The sequence below is a fragment of the Phaseolus vulgaris genome, chromosome 1 (genome assembly GCF_000499845.2).
Source record: "Phaseolus vulgaris cultivar G19833 chromosome 1, P. vulgaris v2.0, whole genome shotgun sequence".
NCBI classification, from domain to species: Eukaryota; Viridiplantae; Streptophyta; class Magnoliopsida; order Fabales; family Fabaceae; genus Phaseolus; species Phaseolus vulgaris.
In genome coordinates this window covers 39,431,138-39,455,068 of record NC_023759.2, presented here as the reverse complement: position 1 = coordinate 39,455,068, position 23,931 = coordinate 39,431,138, and the positions used below count along the sequence as shown (strand labels likewise).

Below are 23,931 nucleotides of genomic sequence, written 5' to 3'. Positions count from 1 at the left end.
AGAAATTGTTTTCTCTTCAACTTTGTGCTACTCAAATATGTGCTATTTCAAACTCTTTTGTAATTTTTACATCATTAACCTCCAAACCATATACTCAATTGCTATGTAAATTGACTTAGGTTAAGCTGAAAGTGCATTTTCTCAATTAACAAAGTCTAATATGTCTAATGCAATCATCCTTTTGATTTAACCTTATGTCTTAGAGGCATCGGTAAATAGGCTTACAAATACATTTAACAATATGACCTATATTAATTCTTGAGCATTCACAACTATGTAGGTAGACAAAGACATATCTATTAATGTATTTTGTCATTGGATCTACTCCATTAAGTAGATAAGTCCTGCATAATAAATCAATAGTAGAATAAAATAGTAAATAATCACAAACACAACGTTAGGCACTACCTAACTAAGGTTTTTGATACACATTCCGGAACAAAGACACCAATTAAGAGTATGTGAAATGTGCAAAAAGATCTTTTGATAATGTGTAGTTGTCACAAATAAATATGATATCACAATTAATATACAAATAATATTTAAAAATTCAAATAGAATATAAAATATCCATTATATTCAAAATGACAAAAACTAAAATATCCAACAATAAATTCAAATATGCATATATGAAATGAGTCTCAATTATACTTCAAAACATTTAAACTACACAAATATTTAAAAAATAACAATAAATGATATTTAGTATCTTCAAGCATTTTGATTATGCAAAACAAATCATTAATATAAAAAAATTAATAATATTTTAGAAATGTAAAATGTGATGATAGACATATTAATGAAAAATATTTAAATAATAACACAACTTTTGTATGTGGTAAAATGTAATAGAAGAAGTTAATTATATTATGATTCAAAATAATTATTTTATTTAATTTATTTGATTTACTGTAAAAAGAATTGGAGAAATCAGATTATAAATAAAAAATATATATTGTCTTTTTTACACGGATCAAGAAATTTCTAACCATCAAATTATGTTTGGACAAAAAACTAGTTTTGATAGAAACTAGATAAGCTAATATATCTATTCATTTGTGTTAATTTTTTAATCATTTTTTCTTCTATTAACTATATATTTTAATCCTTTTTTTTCTTTCCTTCACGTTTCATTTGTAAAAAAAAAAAACCTTTATTTGAACATTTCTTTAGACTTCTTTATTTCCCATTCTTTCTCTCATTTTTACACTATTTCTATTCAACAAAAACTCGTACTAATAAGAAGTGATCAGTGGATCCAGGAAAAGATGAGAGAAATAGAAAAGGGAAAATGTAGAGAAGGAGAAAATAATAGATATTAATATGAAAGTGTTCACTCTATGAATCAATAATTTTGTGTGTTGTAAAGTGAAGCAAATCTAAAAATTTATGCATGATTGAATTACAAGAGTTTTTAACTATATTGCAGTTACTATAATATTATAATAAGCATTAATATGAATCATGTTGGCAATATAAACCATTCATAAATGATTTTTTATGTGAACTATATAATGTGTTGAACTTTAACATTCCATTATGTGAACTATATAATGTGCAACAAGTTTAACTTTAACATTCTATGGGATGATGGAACTATAACTTTATTTATTAGGCGCTTAGATATTATAACACTAATTCCCTGTCATCTAAAACTCAACTACTCCAGTGCTTTGTGTTTTCAATTTATTGACTTCATCATCATCTTTCATTATCTATTCTTAATGTGATCATATTTTCATAATATGCATATTTAATTATGAAATTTATAATAGATAAATCTTTATGTGTATATATAAAGTTTACATTTATGATTTATTATTTTGTTACTAATTTAAGGATGGAAACTCTTTACAAGTATCACTTACAAATCTAAGAAGGACATACGTTCATAATAGTCAAAATATTTGTAGGATTCTTAGAAGTACAAAATCTTAGTGAAAATTAACTACTGCTACACTGTTGTCACAATATTTAAGATAACTACTACAACTTTCATGCTTGAACCTTGCATAGTTTGGGTTCTCAATTGTGATCACCATGACCAAAGGGACACTACTTGAATTTGGTGAGAGTAATTGAAAGTGTTTACGGTCAACCGAGTGGATGAATACATCAGGCTTCTAGGTAAGAGGGGTAATAGGGATTAAAACTTTTAAAAACTTGCTTTTATGGAAAAAATAGGGTTGATGAATGCAAAAAATCATCGTGATCAAGGACTTGTATCTAATAGTAAGAATTAAGAAAACATCCAGAAATTGTATCTAAAAGAAAGAATTAAGAAAATAGACCACAAACTGAAATGAATTAGAAACAAAACCTATACAGAAATAAAAAAAAATAGAGACAAAAAATAGTAATTGAAAGCTGAAATTAAAACAAAAAATAGGAAACAGAAAAACTCTGTCTGCATTTGATACCCATTTGAAAATAAGAGGCAATACCCACCAATTATAGGATAGTTGATGCAAGCTTTCCAAACTAACCACAATCAACGACCTATCCCACAAAATAATACTGAACGGGTTCTTAGTCGCTGAACAAATCAAACTAAACATTTCAAAATCAAATCCAAAAAACCTAAATAAGAATTAAAGGAAGCTCACTCCCCTAAACCCTAAATCGATTCAAATCCCAAATTTTATTATAAAATCCCTAACCCATGAGAAAATCGAAAGAAGGAAGATGACTTACACCTTGTTTCTTTACAGTATTTTGATTCCGTCAGTGACACGATGACGCGAGAGTCAACAAAGTGTTAGATGAAAGTGAACAAAGTTTTGAACAAAGTTTAACGAATTGCTAGACACGATTAGGTACGAGCGGGGTGGAGTGAGTGTGAATAGACAATGGAGAGTGAGGTAGAAGAAAACATTCGATAAAAGAACAATGGAGTGTGAATCTCTTATGATAATTTCACATGCAACTGCAATCTTAGAATGTTTTTCTGAACATCTCTAAATATCTAATGTGTAGAGGTTAATGATATTGCTAATTAAAGGTGGTCAACAATCATTGATATCATATCTATTAAAAAATATTAAAGCACATAATTCAGTAGTAGAAGTGACGAACACTATGGAAAAGGGCTACTTAGCTCCCAATTCCTAATTTACAATTATATATGCAAGTTCAAGAAGTCATAGTGGAACTTCATGAAATAATATGTGATAGCTATGTCGGCATTTGATCACTAGTGAGCAAGGTTCATCATGTAGGATATTTTTGGTCCAATATATAAGAATTTTTTTTGTACCCAAAGAAGTGAGATAGATGTCAACATGTTGAATTACATCATGCTCCCATTAAACAACTTTACCTTACTGTCACTATATGATCATTAAACAAATGAGGAATAAATATTCTCAACCCTTTCCTTTAAGTTATTAAATAATTAAAATTTGCTCATTGACTATATTTCATACTGTTTTTTCTAAAAAAAATTCCTCAACGAGCGTAGAGCTAAAGAGATGAATGACAAAGAAAAAGAAAAAAAAAAATACATTCCTCCCTATAAATGAGTGATTCTAAGGTTCAATATTTTTGTTTTAATGATTTTTTTTTTTTCAAATCAGAGCTTTAAAAGACGACTTTCAATTTTTTTTAACTGAATTCATGCACGATTTGTGAAGTTTTTATAATTGAGAAAATTGAATACTTTGAAACTTAATTGTTGCTTAATGTAAGAAAATTACCCTAATATGAGAATTATTGAATCTTATTATATATTTTTTGAACCAAGAAACAAATGAAGAAATTTAATCTCAAATTTTGTGTAAATTGCAGATGAATATGAAGCATTGAAAGAATGTATTCAAGCTGGCATTAAAAGAAAAAAAAAGTAAAAGCTTAATTGGATCACAAGAAGATTTAGCTCAAGCTAGAGGATTTAGCTCAAGCTAAAACTGTCCAGAGTTGATTAAAGGTGCAGTACTGATCTAGCTCAGGCTAGAATCGCTAGCTCAAGCTAAAAATGCACCGAAAGATCTAGCTCAAGCTAAAACGGGCTAGCTTGAGCTAAAGTTGATTATATAAATTCTGAAACATAACTCAAAACCAGCGGTGGGGAAACAAATTGGGTTTTTATAGAGAGAGACTAGTGAGAGAAAGGGAAGAAACCTCTGTTCTTAGGAGAAGAACTTGCTCATATCAGCACTTCTTATGCAATCCAGATCAAGAATGAAGATTGAAGGAGCTATCATGAGTGGCTAAGTTCTTTTGTTGGAGATCCCACATCGACTAGAGATTAGAGCCTTTCATTGTATATAAGTGGGTGCAAACCTCAACCCTATGAGCCGGTTTTATGGGGTTGAGTTAGGCTTAAAGTCCACTTCGTAATATGGTATCAGAGCCATTTCGAGCCTATCCTAGCGAGTATTTGTTGGGCTTATCAGGCCACCCGCTATCGGGCCGCTATCGGACCACCCATAATATATAGTCCCACGCACGAGTTGGTAGTCTCGGCGTGAGGGAGGTGTGTTGGAGATCCCACATCGACTAGAGATAAGGACCTTTCATTGTATATAAGTGGGTGCAAACCTCACCTTATTGAGCCGGTTTTATGGGGTTGAGTTAGGCTTAAAGTCCACTTCGTAACATGGTATCAGAGCATGTTTTCGAGCCTATCCTAGCGAGTATTTGTTGGGCCTATCGTGCCACCCGCTATCGGGCCACTATCGGACCACCCAATAGTCCCACGCACGAGTTGGTAGTCTCGGCGTGAGGGGGGTGTGTTGGAGATCCCACATCGACTAGAGATTAGAGCCTTTCATTGTATATAAGTGGGTGCAAACCTCAACCCTATGAGCCGATTTTATGGGGTTGAGTTAGGCTTAAAGTCCACTTCGTAATACACTTCGTAACATCTTTCTAACTTGGGATTGAATGTAATTTATCTTGATCAAATGTATTCTTGGTGATATATATATATATATATATATATATATATATATATATATAATTCTCTTTTCTACTTGTTCTTGGTATTTTCGTTTTATGCTTATTGCTTGATTCTGTCTGATCAATAGAGTCTTGATTTTGATCCTTAAATTTAACTGGAAAGTACCTTTAAGGATCTGAAATAAACGAAAATACTTGATAACTTGTAATGCTAGGAATAGATTCTAGGTTATTGATTGCATTATAATTTTGTTCCTAAAGCTGAATGATTTGTTAAATATTTGAGGAATCAGTGTTTGAGAAATTATCTTATGAATTTCATCTGCGAGGAATCAAGATGAATGACTTTAAATTAAGCATAAAAAATAAGTAGTTTTGAGTATTATATATTGTATCATTCAAAATACATATGATTGAGATAAACGCAATTCAATCCCAAATATCTTTCTCTATATTTGATAAGTTGGTTTTGTTACATCCAGAATCAAACCCTAAATCTTTGAGTTCTTGTGAAATCTTTAATTTGGTTATGAACAAAGTCTCAAAATTATTTTCTATACTCAATGAGTTTTATAACTTAACATCTTAATTAGAATTGTCTATATGGGTTTGACATTCGTACTTTAAAGAGTACTATATTACAGTTGATTCGGTACACTTGTCGAGAAATATCAACAGATTTCTGATTTTTTATATATATTTTTTTGTTTTTCATATTTTAATATTTTTTTAAATGTTTTAGTTTTTAAATTTTATAATTATATTGTTAAATATTTGTTTAAATTACAATAATAAATCAATTAATTACTTAAATTATCTAAATTATTTTTAATTACGAATAATTAAATACATAATTTAAAAAATAAATTAATTCATTAATTAAACTAACTAAATATTTGTTTAAATTATAATAATAAACTATCTAAATTATATTCAATTACAAATAATTAAATATAAATTTTTAAAAATAAATGACGTAAAAAAATTCAACATGAATTTACTTTTTAAATTTAATTTATATATAATTATTATATATTCAATGAGATTTTATTTTCTTATTATAATTTAAATAAACATGCAAGTCTTTAAAGACAATGTTTGAACCTTTTATCCAAATTTATTTTTAAAATTACTTTCTGCAATCTGTTAAATTTAATGTTTTCAGAAAATCTTTTTGGAAAAGAGATATTTTTAATAAAAAATGATAAAAGGGAAACATATTAGTAAAAGTGAGAGGTGCTAATAACAGTTACCCTAAATTTGTATCACTAATGGAAAAGCAAGATTGAAAGCCTGTTTACATAAGACCCATCGAATAGATGGGCTCATAGGCCCAAATTTCAAAGTTCGAAAGAGGGAATTAGAAATGGTGGTGGTAGAAGAGTGAGGTTTAGGCTTAGGGTTTCTTCTTCCATTGTTCAGTGTTTGCAGAGAGATATATCGTAATGAGACGAATACAGTTACCGTTAAGCCAAACTCAGAAGGTTCGTCTTCAGAAGACTCTAGAACAGTTAGAATCTCTCTCATCCAAGGTCAATTCCGATGCTTCCGTCATCATCGCCGATTCCATTCCCGTCAACCACGAAGACGGCGTCCTCAAGGGACACGGAACCGCCGATCTCAACGGCGAAGTCGTCGCCACCGTCTGCGGTGTCGTTGAGCGCGTCAATAAACTTGTCTACGTCCGCTCTTTACGCTCCAGGTATAATCTTGCTTCTTAACTTGTCAACTTTCTTCTGTTGCTATCTTTGTTGACGGAGTTATGTGATAACTCGTAGGTATAAACCTGAGGTTGGTGACATTGTTATAGGTCGTGTTGTGGAGGTACATATCAATAATTTCACTTGGAAATTTATTTTTGTGCTTTTTACTGTATTCTCACTATTTTTATTTTAATGGCTGTTATGTAGGTTGCTCAGAAGCGCTGGAGATTGGATATAAATTTCAATCAGGATGCAGTTTTGATGCTTTCTTCTATGAATATGCCTGATGGTGTCCAGGTATTTCATAACACTTTTTTGGGGGTATATCTTGTTATGGTTTATCAGAAAAGCATATGTAATTTGTATAGCTCATTTAACTCTGATTTTTTAGAAAATTTAAGTTGTGCCTTTTGAAAATAAAAGGGTGTTTTGACTTAAGCGGAAATGTGTTTAATTATATAAATGAAAAGGGTGTTTTCTGCCCCCAATCAATCTGGAAACTCTCTCATTCAGAATTATGCTTATCCATGCTAGAGGCGGAGGACAGCGCTCGATGAGCTAAACATGCGTTGCATTTTTGAGGAAAATGATGTTGTTTGTGTAAGTCCCGTTGTGTTGTGTATACTGAAAATTAATTTCATTGGTTTGAAGTAAATGATGGTTGATTAGTGTTCCTATACTATGTTTGTGACCCCAGGCTGAAGTTCGGGGTTTCCAGCATGATGGCTTACACCTTCAAGCAAGGAGCCGGAAATATGGAAAGGTGTGCAGGCTTGAAAATCCTCATAAATCATTTACTTTGTTTTTACTTGCTTCTGTTTTCACCTCAAAATGTAGTACGCTAGTAGCACATTGTGTAAAGTAGGAGACAGTAGAAAATGAAAATTCTCTAAGAAATGGCTTGTAATACATTCTAGTTGTTTCTTCAGTCTTTTACTGTTACTAATGTCTCTCTGTTGTACAACAGCTTAATAGAGGTCAACTGCTTTCAGTCCCACCTTATTTAGTGAAGAGACAAAAACAACATTTCCATCATCTGGAGGAGTTTGGTATTGATTTGATAATTGGCTGTAATGGATTCATATGGGTTGGAGAACATATTGAAGCCAAAGATGACATGGTAGAAGATCAGGTGAGCCAATCTGATCCACAAGTTTTACTGCATAACAGCGTGAGTCTTGAAGAGCAAGAAAGGAATTATACAATATTGGAGACAAGAAAATACATTTGCAGAGCAGCTAATGCTGTTAGAGTTCTATCAATCTTAAGCTTTAATATGACATTGGAAATCATCAAGGGAATTATTGATCTAAGCCTATCTATGAATCTTGATATACATGAGATGCTTGGTTCTGAGTTTTGTGTTCTGGTTGCCGAAAAAGAGGCTGAAAGGAGAAGCTCAAATAAAAAGAAGCGGTAGATTGTGAAATGGTAGGGCTTTTTGACCGGGGACTATTTGTAATTTGGTTTTGTTTGGGGAGAATTAATTTTCAATTTACAAAATTGGTTTAATTTTAAAAGAAAAATACCCCCAAGATAGTGTAATTCACGTTTGAGATTTTCATCGTGTAAAAGGGAATTCAGATGTATGAGGTATGTAGTGAATGTTTATAAGAGTTGCCCATGGTTGTGGCTTTTCTTTCTTTTTTAAATATTTGTTAGAGATAGCTAGCTATTTTGTAATAATAAAAAGGAAAAAGGGAGTGTAATCTACCGAATACAGTTTTCATATATTTTGAATTTAGTATCAAGTAGATAAGTATGATTTGGAAAACAGGACTTGCTATTTTTATCGTAGAATATATAAAATTCGACCCTGTTGATGAAATATATTGCCTGAGAATTACCGTCATAGCATGACCATGTTGAGGTTGTTTGGAGTTTCAAAGGTGGGTCATGTGCAGTGTTTGCATGGCCGTGCAATAAATATGTATTGTTTATATGAGCTTGTCAAATCCAGCCCTCTTTATTTTTTTTTGTTGAAATGCATTTTGCTTGGAAGTCAATCCGGTACCATTGCCATGTTGAACTTGCTGTTTGTCATTTTGATGCTTGGTTGATTGTGCAATCTTTCTTGTTTATGCCTGATGAGTTTGTCTAATTCTATACTGAATGTACGTGGGGAATATGATGACATTCCTTTATATCAGCCAATGCCCTATCTGAAATTGTTGTTGAATTTAGGAAGATTAGAAGATGGGTAGAGTTTAAGGGCTGGGATTTGTTTGGATGCACACGTGGAACATTGTAATGCATATATAATATGAAGATATCGACATTGCATCTAGAATGCTTCAATAAGGAGAGTTCAGACAATAATTCAGTTAGTTTTTGTGATGTCAGCCATTGTGCAGAATGAATCTGCAGACAAGGGTACTTAGCAACTTGATCTCTTAATCAAGTATTATATTTTAAAGCAGTAGTCGCTGGTGGATGTTGCTGCTCAAAACTCACTCATTACAATATGCAGAATATGGTCATTGCCGTTGTATTTTGCCAGATAAAATGAATGTCTGATGGGTTTTCTTATACTTTACACATACATAAGATATATTCCAAAGACAATACTTATAATTTCGCCATTACGCTTCATTCACCAAAATACAAACCAGAATACAACTGTTTTCTAAATTTTGATTTTTGAGCAGTTAAGAAAAATACAGTAAAGCCATATGAAATCTCAATGATACAAAATCCGTGTATATGGCCACATTATATTTCATCTTTCGGAGATTACTATTATCACATGGGAATTTCAGTTCTCTGAAATGTGACACGCACAACACAACACAAAATGCAAAACTTTTTAAAGAGCCTATAACATCTTCATTTGATAAAAGAAAGAATGCATCTGTGACAATTCATTGCTACGTGTCATATATAATTAAGATCCATGATGTCAAGATCCAACAAGCCTTGAAGGCACGCTTTTGATGATAACCAAGTTTGAGTTCCCTAATCCGTTCTCTGAAACCATCCAAACTGCAAGAGACACGCTTTAGATATCAATTTACAAGAAACTAAAGCTAACAAGTAACAAAAATAAGGTTAACTAGAAAGTAGATGTACCTTCCATGCATACATTCCAAGGAAGGCTACTACATCAGTCGACCAAACAATAGCAAAGGACTTCCAAAAGAATGGTATTATAACATTGATCAATGGGACGAGGAGAAAAAGATAGTTGAGAGCTTCTTTTTCATTCTTTGAGCAATCTCGAGCTCGCAATGAAGGAATTGCTGCACACATATAATGAACTCTGCCCATCATATTTTATAAAAACTAACTACAGAACCATGGTAATTAGGACGTGAACAAAAATGGGTATGACTCATCTATGAAAAGTAAAGTAATTAGTTTCAGTCCGAGAAAATCAATTGTCATCGATATTCTAATACCTTCATGATTTGTTATGTATCTGCACCAGAAATTGACCATTGGTTTTCCATTAACAGCTAAAATGACCTCATTTATACTCTAAAGCAATGTTTTAAAAAATCAGATTGAGAGTGCTATTTCATAATTTCCTGCAATATCAAAGATGGTGACGAATTGCAATCACATCCGCAATTTTTTTTTCTGGAGTGACCAGATCCAAGAACAGAGAATATGAAGGAGCTACTGATAATAATTAAATTGGCTTCAATTTCAAATGCACACCATTAATTCTGAGGAAAGCATCATCTTCGCAAGGTTCAATTTTACTAAATGATCACACAAACTTGCTTCAGAATGGTAAGTCCAAAGCATGAAGTAGCAAGTAAGCACTTGTTCTTTACATAAAACAATAAATTCAAAACTGGCTAGTAGAAACTTACTGAACATCCAAATGGACCACATTCCCATTAATCTCCAAATGTCAGGTTCATCAGAAGGAAATATGAGATTAAAAGACAAAGCTCCTCCCAACAACATTGAAACATACCCTTGAACCTCAAAAACAGTGTACAAAACACTTCCAGGCACTGCAGGGTTTTTGGAGGCGGTGGAAGCTCTTGGTGCAAAGGTAGCAGCAGTTTTCTGAGCAACCTGTTATACAAAAAAACAAACATCAAAATCTCCATCCACTTACCAACATGCAAACTTAAAAAATTCCAAGAAAGCATGGGTTTTAACGAAATGGGCACCCTTAAAATTTGTCTTAAATTTGAAATTCATGAACGACCAGAAGTGGGAACTTAGAACTCAGAACCAACCTTTTTGAGCTCTTTGTCAATTGGAGCAGAAAAAGTGGAGGTGTTCTCCTTGTTGGTTTTCTCTTCCACGTTCGTCTCCTCTGCTAGTTCCTCAGTCACTATTTGCGTGTCTACTTCATCGGAAGCAGCACGTGCGGAGAGCGTGGCATGAACGAGAGAGTGTGAGAACAAGTTGTTACTAACTGTGGAATGGAACCTTGTAACGTTAACAGCGTTGGTGTTGTTGTTTCGAACCGGAGAGAGGGAAGAGTAGGGGACCCCCCAAAGGTAACGGTTTGTAGAAGGTGGTGAGATCAACGTGTTCATGTTTTTTTTTCCTTATGTCTGAAATTAAGTTTTCATCGGAAACTGAAACTCGACGACGATGAGAAGGAGGAAGATAAGGAATGTGAGGTGGAATTGGAACGAAGCCCAGCTAAACGACAACGTTTAGGAACCCCGCTTAAACTCTAACGGTCTGAATTTATTTGTTTCATTTATTTTTCGTAAAGTAATTGCAGTTGGGTATAAATTTCATTTATTTTTAATTTTTTACACATATATTTGAACATAAAAATAAAGCAAACTACATTAATATTGTTTTAACTTGAGAAATTTAGATTTTCATCTTCTCGATGAGAGCAATTGATAAGAACAATTTTTTTCGTTAATTATGATCTTATGACCCTTATTTATTTGAGTTTGAAAAGAAAATACATGTAAAAAATCCAAAGAATAGATTTTAGTGAAATATTTTGTATTATGAAAGGTTAACATTATTTAATGAAACTTTTTGTAATTTTGGATATACATGAGAAGATTTTAAAAAGAGGTCCAAATGCACAAACAAATTACTTTAGACAAAGCACAATTTCCTCAGCTAAAGAGAAAAATGAAGAAGGGTTATGCCAATTCCTGATTTTAATGCAAAGACGCTAATTTCTTCATTAAAGAATTGGTTAATAGGTATAGATACTTATAATTTTTGGAATAAGGAATTAGTTTATAATGAAGTATAGAATTTAATGATAGTGTACGTATAAGTGAAAATTTTCAGATTTGTTAATGGATGTTAATAGAGCGTTGTATTTTACTATTATTATTATTAATAATTTGTTTTCGTTGTATGAACAATTTTCTCTTATTTAAATCACAAACAATGAATTCCTATACAAATGTGCTTAAATTATTTAAGAATTTCAATTTGGTTAACAAAATTATTGTAATATCTATTCGTAAAAATGCTACATTTTAAAAATTAAATTGTGGATTGGTGATTAATAAAAGACGGATGTTTAGGTAAAAGAAATTCTAATGATTTAATGAGAAGAAAGGTGACAAAAAAACTGTTTAATTTTAAAGTTAAATATTATTTACTTTAAAGCTTATATTCAAAATATTATTTAATGAATTAATAATGTAAATTCATATTAATATATGAAAAATAAACGATGTAAACATCATTCTAGTTTTGTTCTTCTCTTTCATAAATGGTCCCATAAGTACTTTTTTAGAACAAATAATACGTTAATACAAATGATATAACGAATTAAGCGAATAATTATCAAAGGTCGATATTTCCGAGTGGTTAAGGAGACAGACTTGAAATCTGTTGGGCTACGCCCGCGCAGGTTCGAACCCTGCTGTCGACGATAAATTTTAAGTTTTGGCTTTTTATATTCATTAACTTTCTTAGTTTGATACATCACGTGTAGAATGGAAAACATGAAAATTTTGTAGGGAACACATATTTTAAGACCACTTTATAAAGGTAACAAGCCTTTTTCTGGTAAAAAAATAAACAATATTTTTTTCAGAAGTCAAAAGTTAATTGTTTTTTATCAAAAACTAAAAAAATTAAAACTTATTTTAGAAAAAGAAAAAACATAAGTAAGCCTCGATAATAACTGTACCGGGATGACCGACCGGTCTATTGACCCGGTCAACCCATGCGTCAAGACCATACTTTAAAGTACGAGGTCGACCACGTGTCATATGTGGCCGACCGACATAAGGTGCTCAAGTCAAACCGTTGACCCAATTCGCAAAGGTCAACCCACGGTTAGGAAACGACCTAATCCAACCCTAATCGCTAAACAACCCCCTAATCCGACCCAACAGCAAGGGCCCATCAAGGTAATATAAATATCACGCATTCCAAGAAAGAAGGTACGTCATTATCTACAGTATTCTAACCAGCCGAATACGATACCCCACTGACTTGAGCGTTGGAGTGCCATCTACAGGTACCCCACCAGCCTGAGGAGTCGTTCAGCGAGAAGGACCGAAGGAGGAAGTGAGACACGATCGACCGAGTGACACCCGAAGACAATAGTTCTCCCAGTCCCCAACCTAGTTCGAGAACAATATCATTCAAAGCTGAAGCTTTCTGGCTTGGGACCCATCTAGTACATATGCTTATCACCACAACCAGTTTGTGTATTATACAGTGAACCTATTTACACTATGACAACCATGGGAAACTTACATTAAGTTTTGGGACTCTGAAGACCAGTAATACTAGTACAGTAATGGGTAAGGTGGTATCGATTGGATTTTTTAAAATCTAATTTAGATTTAATCTAAATGGATTCGACATTAATTTATTTAAATTTTTTAAATTCATTTAAAATGGATTAAATTTAGATTCAATTTATTTTGTTAATTAAATTAAATTTATTTTGATTTGGATACACACTAACCTAACTCAACCTGAGTCTATGCCGATTCGATCTATACCAGAAGCGCTAGATCTATATCCAGGCCCATTAGGCTAAATCTGGATCTGAGCCAACTCGGCTAGACTTCGAATCGGGTTGAATTGGGTTGACCTGGACCTGATTTGATTTGACTTGACATGACCCCGAACCGACTTTGCTCTACATGGGCCTGGGTCGACTCAGCTCGAGATTGTCCCGGGCCCGACTCAGCTTGACATGGACATGAGCCAACTCAGCTTGACATCGGCACGAGCCAACTCGGCTCGACATTGGCCAGGACCGACTCGACTCGATATCGGCCAGGGCCGACTCGACTCGATATCGGCCAGGGCCGACTCGACTCGATATCGGCCAGGACCGACTCGACTCGACATTTGCCAGGACCGACTTTACTCGAATCCGGCTAGGACCGACTTGGGCTCGGGCCAACTCAGCTCGACATGGGCCCATGCTAACTTGACTCAACATGGGCCTAGGCTAGCTTGACTCAACATGGGCCCGAACCGACTCGACTCTACATGGGCCCGGTCCGACTCGAATCGACATGGGCTCGAGCCGACTCGACTCAAATCGACATGGGCTCGAGCCGACTCGACTCGATATCGACCCCGACCCAGTCCTCTCGACGTTGGCCTGGTCCGACTCGGCACGACATCAACCTGGACCAACTCGACTCAACATCGGTCAAGACCCACTCAACTCGACATAGCCTAGGACCGACTCAGATGGACGTCGGCCAGGATCAACTCGGCTCGACATGGACCTAGGCCGACTCGGTTCTATATGGGCCTGAGCTGACTCAACTCAACATGGGCCCAACCGACTCAGCTCTACATGTGGTCAGACCGACTCAGCTCGACATCTGCCTAGGCTGACTCAACTCAACATGGGCCCAGACCGACTGAGTCGACTTGGCGTGACATGGGCCCGATGTCGACTCGACTCGAGCTTTAGCCCACTCATCTCGACTTGGCCCAATGTTTACTCGGCTCGACTTTGGGCCTGGCCAAATCGACTCAACTTTGGCCCGGGCCAACTACTCTCGACATAGACTCAGACTGACTTTGTTCGACTTGGGGTTATGGAATTAATTAGTATTATGCATTAATTAGCCTTTTATCGGTGCTCCCATGACACCTCAATATCTATCATATTTAAAATGTATTAAAATAACAAGATATGAACTCAAATTAAATCGTATGAAAAATTAGGTGATACACTCTAAGTCATGGTACCTGTGCTATGTTGATTTTTCTCGGCAAGTGTACCGAATCAACTGTAATATAATACTCTTTAAAGTACGAATGTCGAACCCACCTAGAACAATTCTAATTAAGATGTTCTGTTATGAAACTCATTAAGTATAGAAAATAATTTTGAGAACTTTTTCATAAACAAATTAAAGATTTCACAAGTAACTCGGAGATTTAGGGTTTGATTCAACCAAAACCAAAACTATCTTATCAAATATAGAGAAAGATATTTGGAATTGAATTGTGTCTATCTCAATCATCTGTATTTTGGAATAATACAATACATAATACTCAAAACTACTTATTCTTGATGGTTAATTTAAAGTCATTCACTTTGATTCCTCACAGATGAAATTCATAAGATAATTTCTCAAACACTGATTCCTCAGATATTTAACAAATCATCCAGCTTTAGGAACATAATTATAATGCAATCAATAACTTGAAATCTATTCCTAGCATTACAAGTTATCAAGTATTTTCGTCTATTTCAGATCCTTAAAGGTACTTTCCAGTTAAATTTAAGGATAAAAATCAAGACTCCATTGATCAGATAGAATCAAGCAGTAAGCATGAAACGAAAATACCAAGAACGAGTAGAAAAGAAAATATTATATATATATATATATATATATATATATATATATCACCAAGAATACATTTGAACATAGTAGATTACATTCAATCCCAAGTTAGAAAGCACTTAGCCACTCATGACAGCTCCTCTAATCTTCATTCTTGATCTGGATTGCATAAGAAGGGTTGATCTGAGCAAGTTCTTCTTCTAAGAACAAAGGTCTCTTCTTCTTCTCTCACTAATCTCTCTCTATAAAAATCCAATCTTTTTTCACCCCTCCTTTTGAGTTGTGTTTCAAAATTTATATAATGAACTTTAGCTCAAGCTAGCCAATTTAGCTTAAGCTAGATCTTTCAGTGCATTTTTAGCTTGAGCTAGCAATTCTAGCCTAAGCTAGATTAGTACTGCAACTTTAATCAACTCTGTAAAATTTGAGCTTGAGCTAAATCTTCTTGTGATCCAATTAAGTTTTTGCTTTCTTTCTTTCAATGCTTCATATTCATCTGCAATTTACACAAAAATTGAGATTAAATTTCTTCATTTGTTTCTTGGTTCAAAATATATAATCAGATTCAATAATTCTCAGATTAGGATAATTTTCTTACATTAAGCAACAATTAAGTTCCAAAGTGTTCAATTTTATCAATCATAAAAACTACACATTGACACTTATCATGCTAATATCGATATTATGATTGTATAAATAGTCATAACAACAAAAATAAATGTATATCATAATTATAACTATCTATATTGAGAAAATTCTGGTTGTGATGTTTTCTCATGTCGTATGCGTCCTTCGTGTTTTAAAGATTTTCTAGAACAACTTTTTGATGGGATAGGTCCCTCTGTTGGTTATTAGGAGAGTGTGTAGTGTGTTTTAAACACATGGTCTATTTGATGTTTGCAGGAAAGCTAGTGTTTCTCATGTATGGTGGATTTATAACTTATATTTTTTATATACAAGGATTAGAGTATGCCTAATATTTATTTTTATTATATTTTTTCTTTGATGATAAAAAAACATTAATTACACCTAAATACTAAATATTCACTTGAACATTGGATAAATTTTTGCATGTACATTCCTGATCGAGAGTCGAAACTCGAACACAAGAAAAGAAGAAGAAAAAAGAAAAACGCTACTGAAAAGAAAAACTCAATTATTGAACTGATAAAAATTACCATTTTAACCTTTAATACAAAAACAATTGATGTCCACGGTAAAACGCATTATGATTGTTTTGAGGACACTTAACAATTATCATAGCTAGGTATAGTAAACCCAAATTCAAACACAGTTAGTTTATCTCATGAATGATGTCATCTTAGGTACCACTCTTGTAGTTTTAGCTCAACTAAATAAAAATTAAAGCTAATACTAATTTATTTTTCATTCTTAATATTTCTGAATGATGAAAAAAGAGAGAGACTAAAGAGTGCTTCTTTTCAGAAGAATCAGTGATTGAGTATCCTGAGTTGATGACACTCACTCATGAATAATGAAATATATTTGTGCAGTTCACAAAGGCACTGTTTGTTTCCGGGTGATATCAAGGAGGATGGACGGGCGAGTAGGGGAGTTCCTGTTTGGATCTGTGTATTTGAAGGTGTGGGTGTGGATGGGAGAGCGGGGTGGGAAGCTTTTTTCCCCTCATAAAATTGAGAAGATTTGGGAGGATTACAAGTGTCAAAGAGGACACAAGTAACATTTTATTTTTGTACCCTTTAAAAACACTGGGCACATGTGAATGGGTTTACACTGTGTTACACTGGTGCAGTTCTGCATAAGCCAATGACTTTTCTTCTTTATTACATGGTCCAGTGCTATGAATTGTAGAATAATCTTGATCAAAAACTTATTTTGACCAAAAAATTGTAGACCCCGTGAATGTAAAAGTGAACTTGTGTTTGCTTTAAATGAAATTAGGTTTGATAGTTATGTTTGTTGTGCTCTTGTGCCCAGAACGAACGAGAGAGAAGTGGTTTGAGCAAGAGAAAACTCACTGGTTTGAGGAAGGAGAGCGCACTGGTTTGTCTTCATTTTTCCGAATTTTCCAGAATCGATTTTCCAATTTTTGTACATGGTGCATAATCGATTTTCAATTTTTTTCAAATGGTGCAAAATCGATTTTCCATTTTTCCAAATGATGCAGAATCAGTTTTCGATAGAAGTGATTTGCGAGAATCGATTATGTGGTCTTTAAAGGTAGAAGGAGAATCGATTCTCCCTCGTGTGAGAAAAATGCTTGATTCTGTTATGTGTTTTATTTTTATTTTTCTAGATTGGATCTTGGGTCTCTTGAGTCATCTTGGGTGTGCTTCTTTTCTTCTCTTCATCACACTATTTCTTCTTCTTCTTTCAAGTGCTTCTTCTTTCCAGTGCTCTTCATCCTTCAAGTAAGCTTTTAATTTTTTTTTTCAAAATGTATTTAGAGTTTTTTTTTTATTATGTGTGGTTACTGTCTTAAATTTTTAAAAATGTATTTACATTTTTTTCTATATATTTACGGTTTTTTATTTTTAATAAATATATTTATATTTTTTTATATGTGTTTATTGTTTAGTTTTTTTACGGTTTTTGACTAATGTAGTTACTTTTCTTTGTTATTATTTATTTATGGTTTTTGATTTTTTTTAATGTATTTATTTTTCTTTATTATTATGTGTTTATTGATTTTACTCCACTAAATAAAAATTAAACCTAATACTAATTTATTGTTCATTCTTAATATTTATGAATGATGAAAAAAATAGAGACTAAAGAGTGCTTCTTTTCAGAAGAATCAGTGATTGAGCATCCTGAGTTGATGGAACTCACTCATGAAGAACGAAATATATTTGTGCGATACACGAAGGCACTGTTTGTTTCCGGGTGTGATCAAGGAGGATGGAGGGGTGAGCAAGGGAGTTCCTGTTTGGATCCGTGTATATGAAGGTGTGGGTGCGGATGGGAGAGCGGGGTGGGAACCATTTTTCCTTCTCACAAAACTGAGAAGATTTTGGAGGATTACAAGTGTCAAAGAGGACACAAGTAGCATTTTACTTTCGTACCCTTTAAACACTATGGGAACATTTGAATGAGTTTACACTGTGTTACACTTATGCAGTTCTGCACAAGCCAATGACTTTTCTTCTTTATTACACGGTTCAGCTCTATCAATTGCAAAAGAATCTTGACCAAAAACTTATTTTGACGAAAAAACTGTAGACCCCGTGAATGTGAAAGTGAACTTGAGTTTGCTTTAAATGAAATTAGGCTTGATAGTTATGTTTGTTGTGCTCTTGTATGAACGAGAGAGAAGTGGTTTGAGCAAGAGAAAACTCACTGGTTTGAGGAAGGAGAGCGCACTGGTTTGTCTTCATTTTTCCAATTTTCTAGAATCAATTTTCCTATTTTTGTACATGGTGCATAATCGATTTTCCAATTTTTCAAATGGTGCAGAATCAATTTTTCATTTTTCCAAATGATGCAAAATCGGTTATGGATAGAAGTTATTTGGGAGAATTAATTATGTGACTTTTAAAGGTAGAAGGAGAATCGATTCTCCCTTGTGTGAGAAAAATGTTTGATTCTGTTATGCTTTTTTTATTTTTCTAGATTGGATCTTGGGTCTCTTGAGTCATCTTAGGTGTGTTTCTTTGCTTATCTTAATCACACTATTTCTTCTTCTTCTTTGGAGTGCTTCTTCTTTCCAGTGCTCTTCACCTTCAAGTAACTTTTTAATTATTTTTTCTAAATGTATTTAGAGTTTTTTCTTTATTATGTGCGGTTACTCTTTTTAATTTTTCAAAATGTATTTACTTTTTTTTTCTATATATTTACTCTTTTTATTTTTAATAAATATATTTATATTATTTTATATGTGTTTATTGTTTAGTTTATTTTTTACGGTTTTTGACGAATGTAGTTACTTTTCTTTATTATTATTATTATTATTTATTTATTTATGGTTTTTTATTTTTTTATGTATTTATTTTTCTTTATTATTATGTGTTTATTGGTTTTATTCAACTAAATAAAAATTAAAGCTAATACTAATTTATTGTTCATTCTGAATGATGAAAAAAAAAGAGACTAAAGTGTGCTTCTTTTAAGAAGAATAAGTGATTGAGCATCCTGAGTTAATGGAATTCACTCATGAATGAATAATGAAATATATTTGTGCAGTTCACGAAGACACCAGTTTTTTCGGGTGTGATCAAGGAGGATGGAGGGGCGAGCGGGGGAGTTCCTGTTTGGATCCGTGTGTTTTGAAGGTGTAGGTGCGGATGGGAGAGCAGGGTGGGAAGCGTTTTTCCTCCTCACAAAACTGAGAAGATTTGAGAGGATTACATGTGGCATAGAGGACACAAATAACATTTTACTTACGTACCCTTTAAACACTTTGGGCACATGTGAAGGGGTTTACATTGTGTTACACTGGTGTAGTTCTGCACAAGCCAATCACTTTTCTTCTTTATTACACGGTTCAGTGCTATCAATTGTAGAAGAATGTTGCCCAAAAACTTATTTTAACCAAAAAACTGTAGATCCCGTGAATGTGAAAGTGAACTTATGTTTGCTATAAATGAAATTAGGTTTGATAGTGCCGAGAACAAACGAGGGAGAAATGGTTTGAGCAAGAGAAAACTCACCGGTTTGAGGAAGGAGATCGCCCTGGTTTGTCTTCATTTTTCCGAATTTTTCAAAATCGATTTTCCTAGTTTTGTATATGGTGCAAAATCGATTTTCCATTTTTTCAAATGATGCAGAATCGATTTTTGATAGAAGTGATTTGGGAGAATCTATTATGTGGCTTTTAAAGGTAGAAGGAGAATCGATTATCCCTGAGGACATACATTTTGATCGTCAACAACAAGCCCTATTAACCATGACAAGAGAAGAGGTGCACGATTAAAATATAAGAAACGTAGGTCGTTTGACTATAAATGACAAACTACTTTATTACACATGTTGTGTCTTCGGGGGAGCAATTTCTCGCAGTTGGTTCATGAAGATGTTTTCATATTTTGGGGCCTAAAAAGTAATGTAATGATTAATTGGCCTCATCATATCATGCAACATATGATAAAATATTGTGACAATGATATGCCTCTTCCATATGGCTGTTTAATCACACACCTCATGTTGTTATATGATATGAACTTGATGGGAGAGTCATCAATCACGTTAGGGTGGAATAAGTTCTTCGGGAAAAAAACCGTGAAGAAAATGAATATCTTTGAGATCAATGATGTGTGACAACTTGGAAGGCTTGACGACAAACATGAACAAGACCACGAAGACACTCCATTGCCTCAAGAACATGTTGCAAGCGGTCATCCTCAACCCGAAATCCCCCATGATTCGGCGATGTTAACACAAATTTGGGAGGGAATTCAAAATATACAGAAAAATATCAACACTATCCACACATGTTTGGACCGAATCGAAGATACACTTTACCAGCTTCAACTCAATGAAGAACATTAATTGTATTTTTATTGTGTTATTATTATTTTTTATGTTTAATTTATTTTGATTGTTAGTTAAATTTAATGCGTTATTAGACATTATTATGTTTGTAATTTTTTTTTTAAATTCCCATAACACAACATAATTTAGACTTCTAATTTAATGACTTCATTTATTTATTGTAATCACCGAATATTTCATGTTCATCTAATGTTTATTAATGATAAGTGAAAATTTTTATTTTATTTTCTTTATTTTATTGGATATAAATTGAAAGAAAAAATTATACATAAAAAATAAAATATAATTTTTTTTCATGTTGTTAGTCAATATTTTCTAATATTTACGAAAATATGTGAATTGTATAGTGCTATTATGTTTAAATTGTACATTATTTTTAAAATATATAATTATTCAAAATATTAATAATATTATTTATTTTATTATTATTATAATAATATACCTACAATATACAATATACAAATTTAAATATTACATAAATTTATTTAATAATTTTAAATATATTTAATTATACTATTCATAACAACATATAATTATAAACAATAAAAATAATAAAATAAAATGTTAATATTAACAAAAACATATATAATTATATAAAATAACAAATGTATATAATAAATATTATTTTGATAAATTTTAATTTTAATAAATTTATCTGAATTTAACACAAAGTTATTTTTATTATAAAATAAGAGTAATTATGAATATTATATATTATAAAAAAATAATTAACTCAAATTTTAAAAAAATACGATAATTCATTTTAAAATATTTTTTAATGACAAAAATAAATTTGTAAATTTATATTTTATACTTTTAAAATAATTTTTAAATTATCTCCTAACAATCACATCAGTCACAAATTTATAAACAATCTTCTCAAATCCATTGTATCATCCTTCAATTCAAATAACCTCACACATTCTTATGCATCTTCTCTAATTCTTTCTAATGAACTCTTTCCCTCCCCACAAATTCTCATCTGAATCCAAATATAGCAAAAATTTCAAAGAATATTTTGTCTCTGATTCATGTAACGTTAAAATGGGATTATAATTATGGTGAACCTTTGATTGTTGTGCCGATAAAGTGTCTGCTATAGAAATGTTAAATTGCATTTGTAAAAAACGCCAGCGAGATGTTATATACGTATGTAGGATACGGCACTGAACCATACATGCACGTTCTTTAATAATGCATCTTTACCACAGCTCATTCGAATCCCACACCTATGTAAACCCTTTACACAATTTCTCATTCCAACTACTAGCTACCAATAAATTATGTTATCATGTAAGACTTCTTAATTATTAGTGTGTTCTTTATTTTTTTTTTTATGTTTGATGATTGATTTTTGTAGAGACAAATATATGATTCTAACTTACACAATCATTCAATATTAATTAAGAAAATTAGGATCTAGTTACTAATAAATAATTTGAAGATATGTATCTCACATAAGATTTTTCTATCATACTAATTAAGAAAATTAGATCTAGTTATTAATAAATAAGTTGAAAAATGTGTATCTCACATACGATTTTACTATAATCAACCCAGAATAATCACCTAATATGAAATCCTGATATAATGAAAAAAAATACCAATTAAAATTCCTTAAGATTAAATCGGACATTCATAATCAAAGTTAATCAGTGAAGAGATTATTAACACACCATAAACATTATAACTCTGATACAGATATAGAATGTTCTCCTATAAATAATTATAATGAAAGGAACTTCCAACGGCCAGAACTCAGAACATGGTTTGAAGAATAAAAAATTTGTCAATATGCGAAGAACTTTGTAAGCTTGGAAGACCAAATTTATGCATTTGGCATCTTATTTGAGACGTAAAAAACAACTAGACCCAGATATTAGTTCATAGCAATAAATATACATTACTTTTCCTAATCTTCATTTTGAAAACAATGATTTAAGTGGGTACAATTTGTCGATATTTTGACGTTGGTTTCCCTCTATTTAAAATCATTCATACTACGTTATTCTACCTGATAAGTACCAATGTGAGCCTTTGAGCCACTCATTCCCAATCAACCTCTCTTTCTTTTTCAATCTTAATCTCAACCTTCGTTTTCTACGGAAATTGACACCACGTGATCTACATTACCTTTTACATCTTATAATTATGAGTGGCTGTCAAATCCTCAATGTGTCAATCATCTTACTATAAAACTAAGATTGCATCTTGATGTAAAGGGAAGAGCTTCAATTAACTATATATACACATGTCAAACCTTAATTAAAACAATTATTCATCCTATTTCATCTTTTCACTCTTGCCTTGTCCCACAGAACCATGTCACTATGCATACAAAATTAAGAAGCTTTTCTTGTATATCTTCTTTGAGGAAAGGTTAATTGTCTTTTTCTTATAACAAGTACTTCTACTCACAACATAATATTCATTTATAATTACTTATCTTCTAATGAAACCAAACGAGAAAAGAAAAATCCAAGGTTCAATGTAAAATACTGAAGCATGCGAAGGGAAAGGTGATGTGTTGAGGCTGAGGTCCCCCACTACAACTAACATGATGGGTTTTATATCATACAAAATCTCACTTGTCTATGGTTTAGATTGTTAGAAAAATTGGTAGGGTATGGGAGAAGAAATTATTAAGTAAGTCATAGAACACCACGTTATATAGTTCAATTCCAATCAATCTTTATATGAATCCCATTTGTATGGCAATGAGCAGAGTTGTTGGATCACAGTCATATTATTACTGTTAGACTTTGTTTTTCCCTATTTGGTTTGTTGCATCGTTTCAATCAAAGTAGGAAAGCTAGAAAAGAATAAGAGTAGTTTTAGATAAAAGGCAACAGGGCTGTGAACTTTTGCCCCAATCACTTACGTGGATGCAACGAATATATGATCATGATTTTTCTTATATTTGCATATAAACTAAGTTGAGCAACTTTGTTTCCCTAAAAGGCTATAGTGTCATTTGTTAAATAAAAACAATTGAAGGAAGCCAATTATCTTTTGTGGAGCAGTTGGGGCCAGATACTGTCAATATGGCATGTTTGAGTCACCCATCTTTTGTTTTCAGCCAAACAATGTCTCCTTTAACCAAAAATAAACTCAAACTACTCTCT

The 23,931-nt window shown here is 32.5% G+C and overlaps 2 protein-coding genes and 1 non-coding gene across 3 annotated transcripts; 2 read left to right on the top strand and 1 right to left on the bottom strand.

Moving 5' to 3' along the window:
• Positions 1-6,263: 6,263 nt before the first annotated feature.
• On the top strand, positions 6,264-8,254 carry LOC137814185 (exosome complex component RRP4 homolog). The gene is made up of 6 exons (XM_068616777.1): positions 6,264-6,601; positions 6,678-6,723; positions 6,810-6,899; positions 7,137-7,202; positions 7,300-7,365; positions 7,570-8,254. The coding sequence occupies exons 1-6, from the start codon at positions 6,345-6,347 to the stop codon at positions 8,020-8,022; spliced, it is 978 nt and encodes a 325-aa protein (XP_068472878.1). The 5' UTR covers positions 6,264-6,344; the 3' UTR covers positions 8,023-8,254.
• A 1,032-nt stretch (positions 8,255-9,286) lies between these two features.
• LOC137814184 (protein RESISTANCE TO PHYTOPHTHORA 1, chloroplastic) lies at positions 9,287-11,233 on the bottom strand. Its single transcript, XM_068616776.1, has 4 exons — positions 10,799-11,233; positions 10,421-10,631; positions 9,672-9,841; positions 9,287-9,584 (listed from the first exon to the last, which is right to left on the bottom strand). The coding sequence occupies exons 1-4, from the start codon at positions 11,102-11,104 to the stop codon at positions 9,558-9,560; spliced, it is 714 nt and encodes a 237-aa protein (XP_068472877.1). The 5' UTR covers positions 11,105-11,233; the 3' UTR covers positions 9,287-9,557.
• A 1,114-nt stretch (positions 11,234-12,347) lies between these two features.
• Positions 12,348-12,429, top strand: TRNAS-UGA (transfer RNA serine (anticodon UGA)). Its single transcript has one exon. It is a non-coding gene; the product is annotated as a tRNA-Ser (tRNA).
• Positions 12,430-23,931: the final 11,502 nt, after the last annotated feature.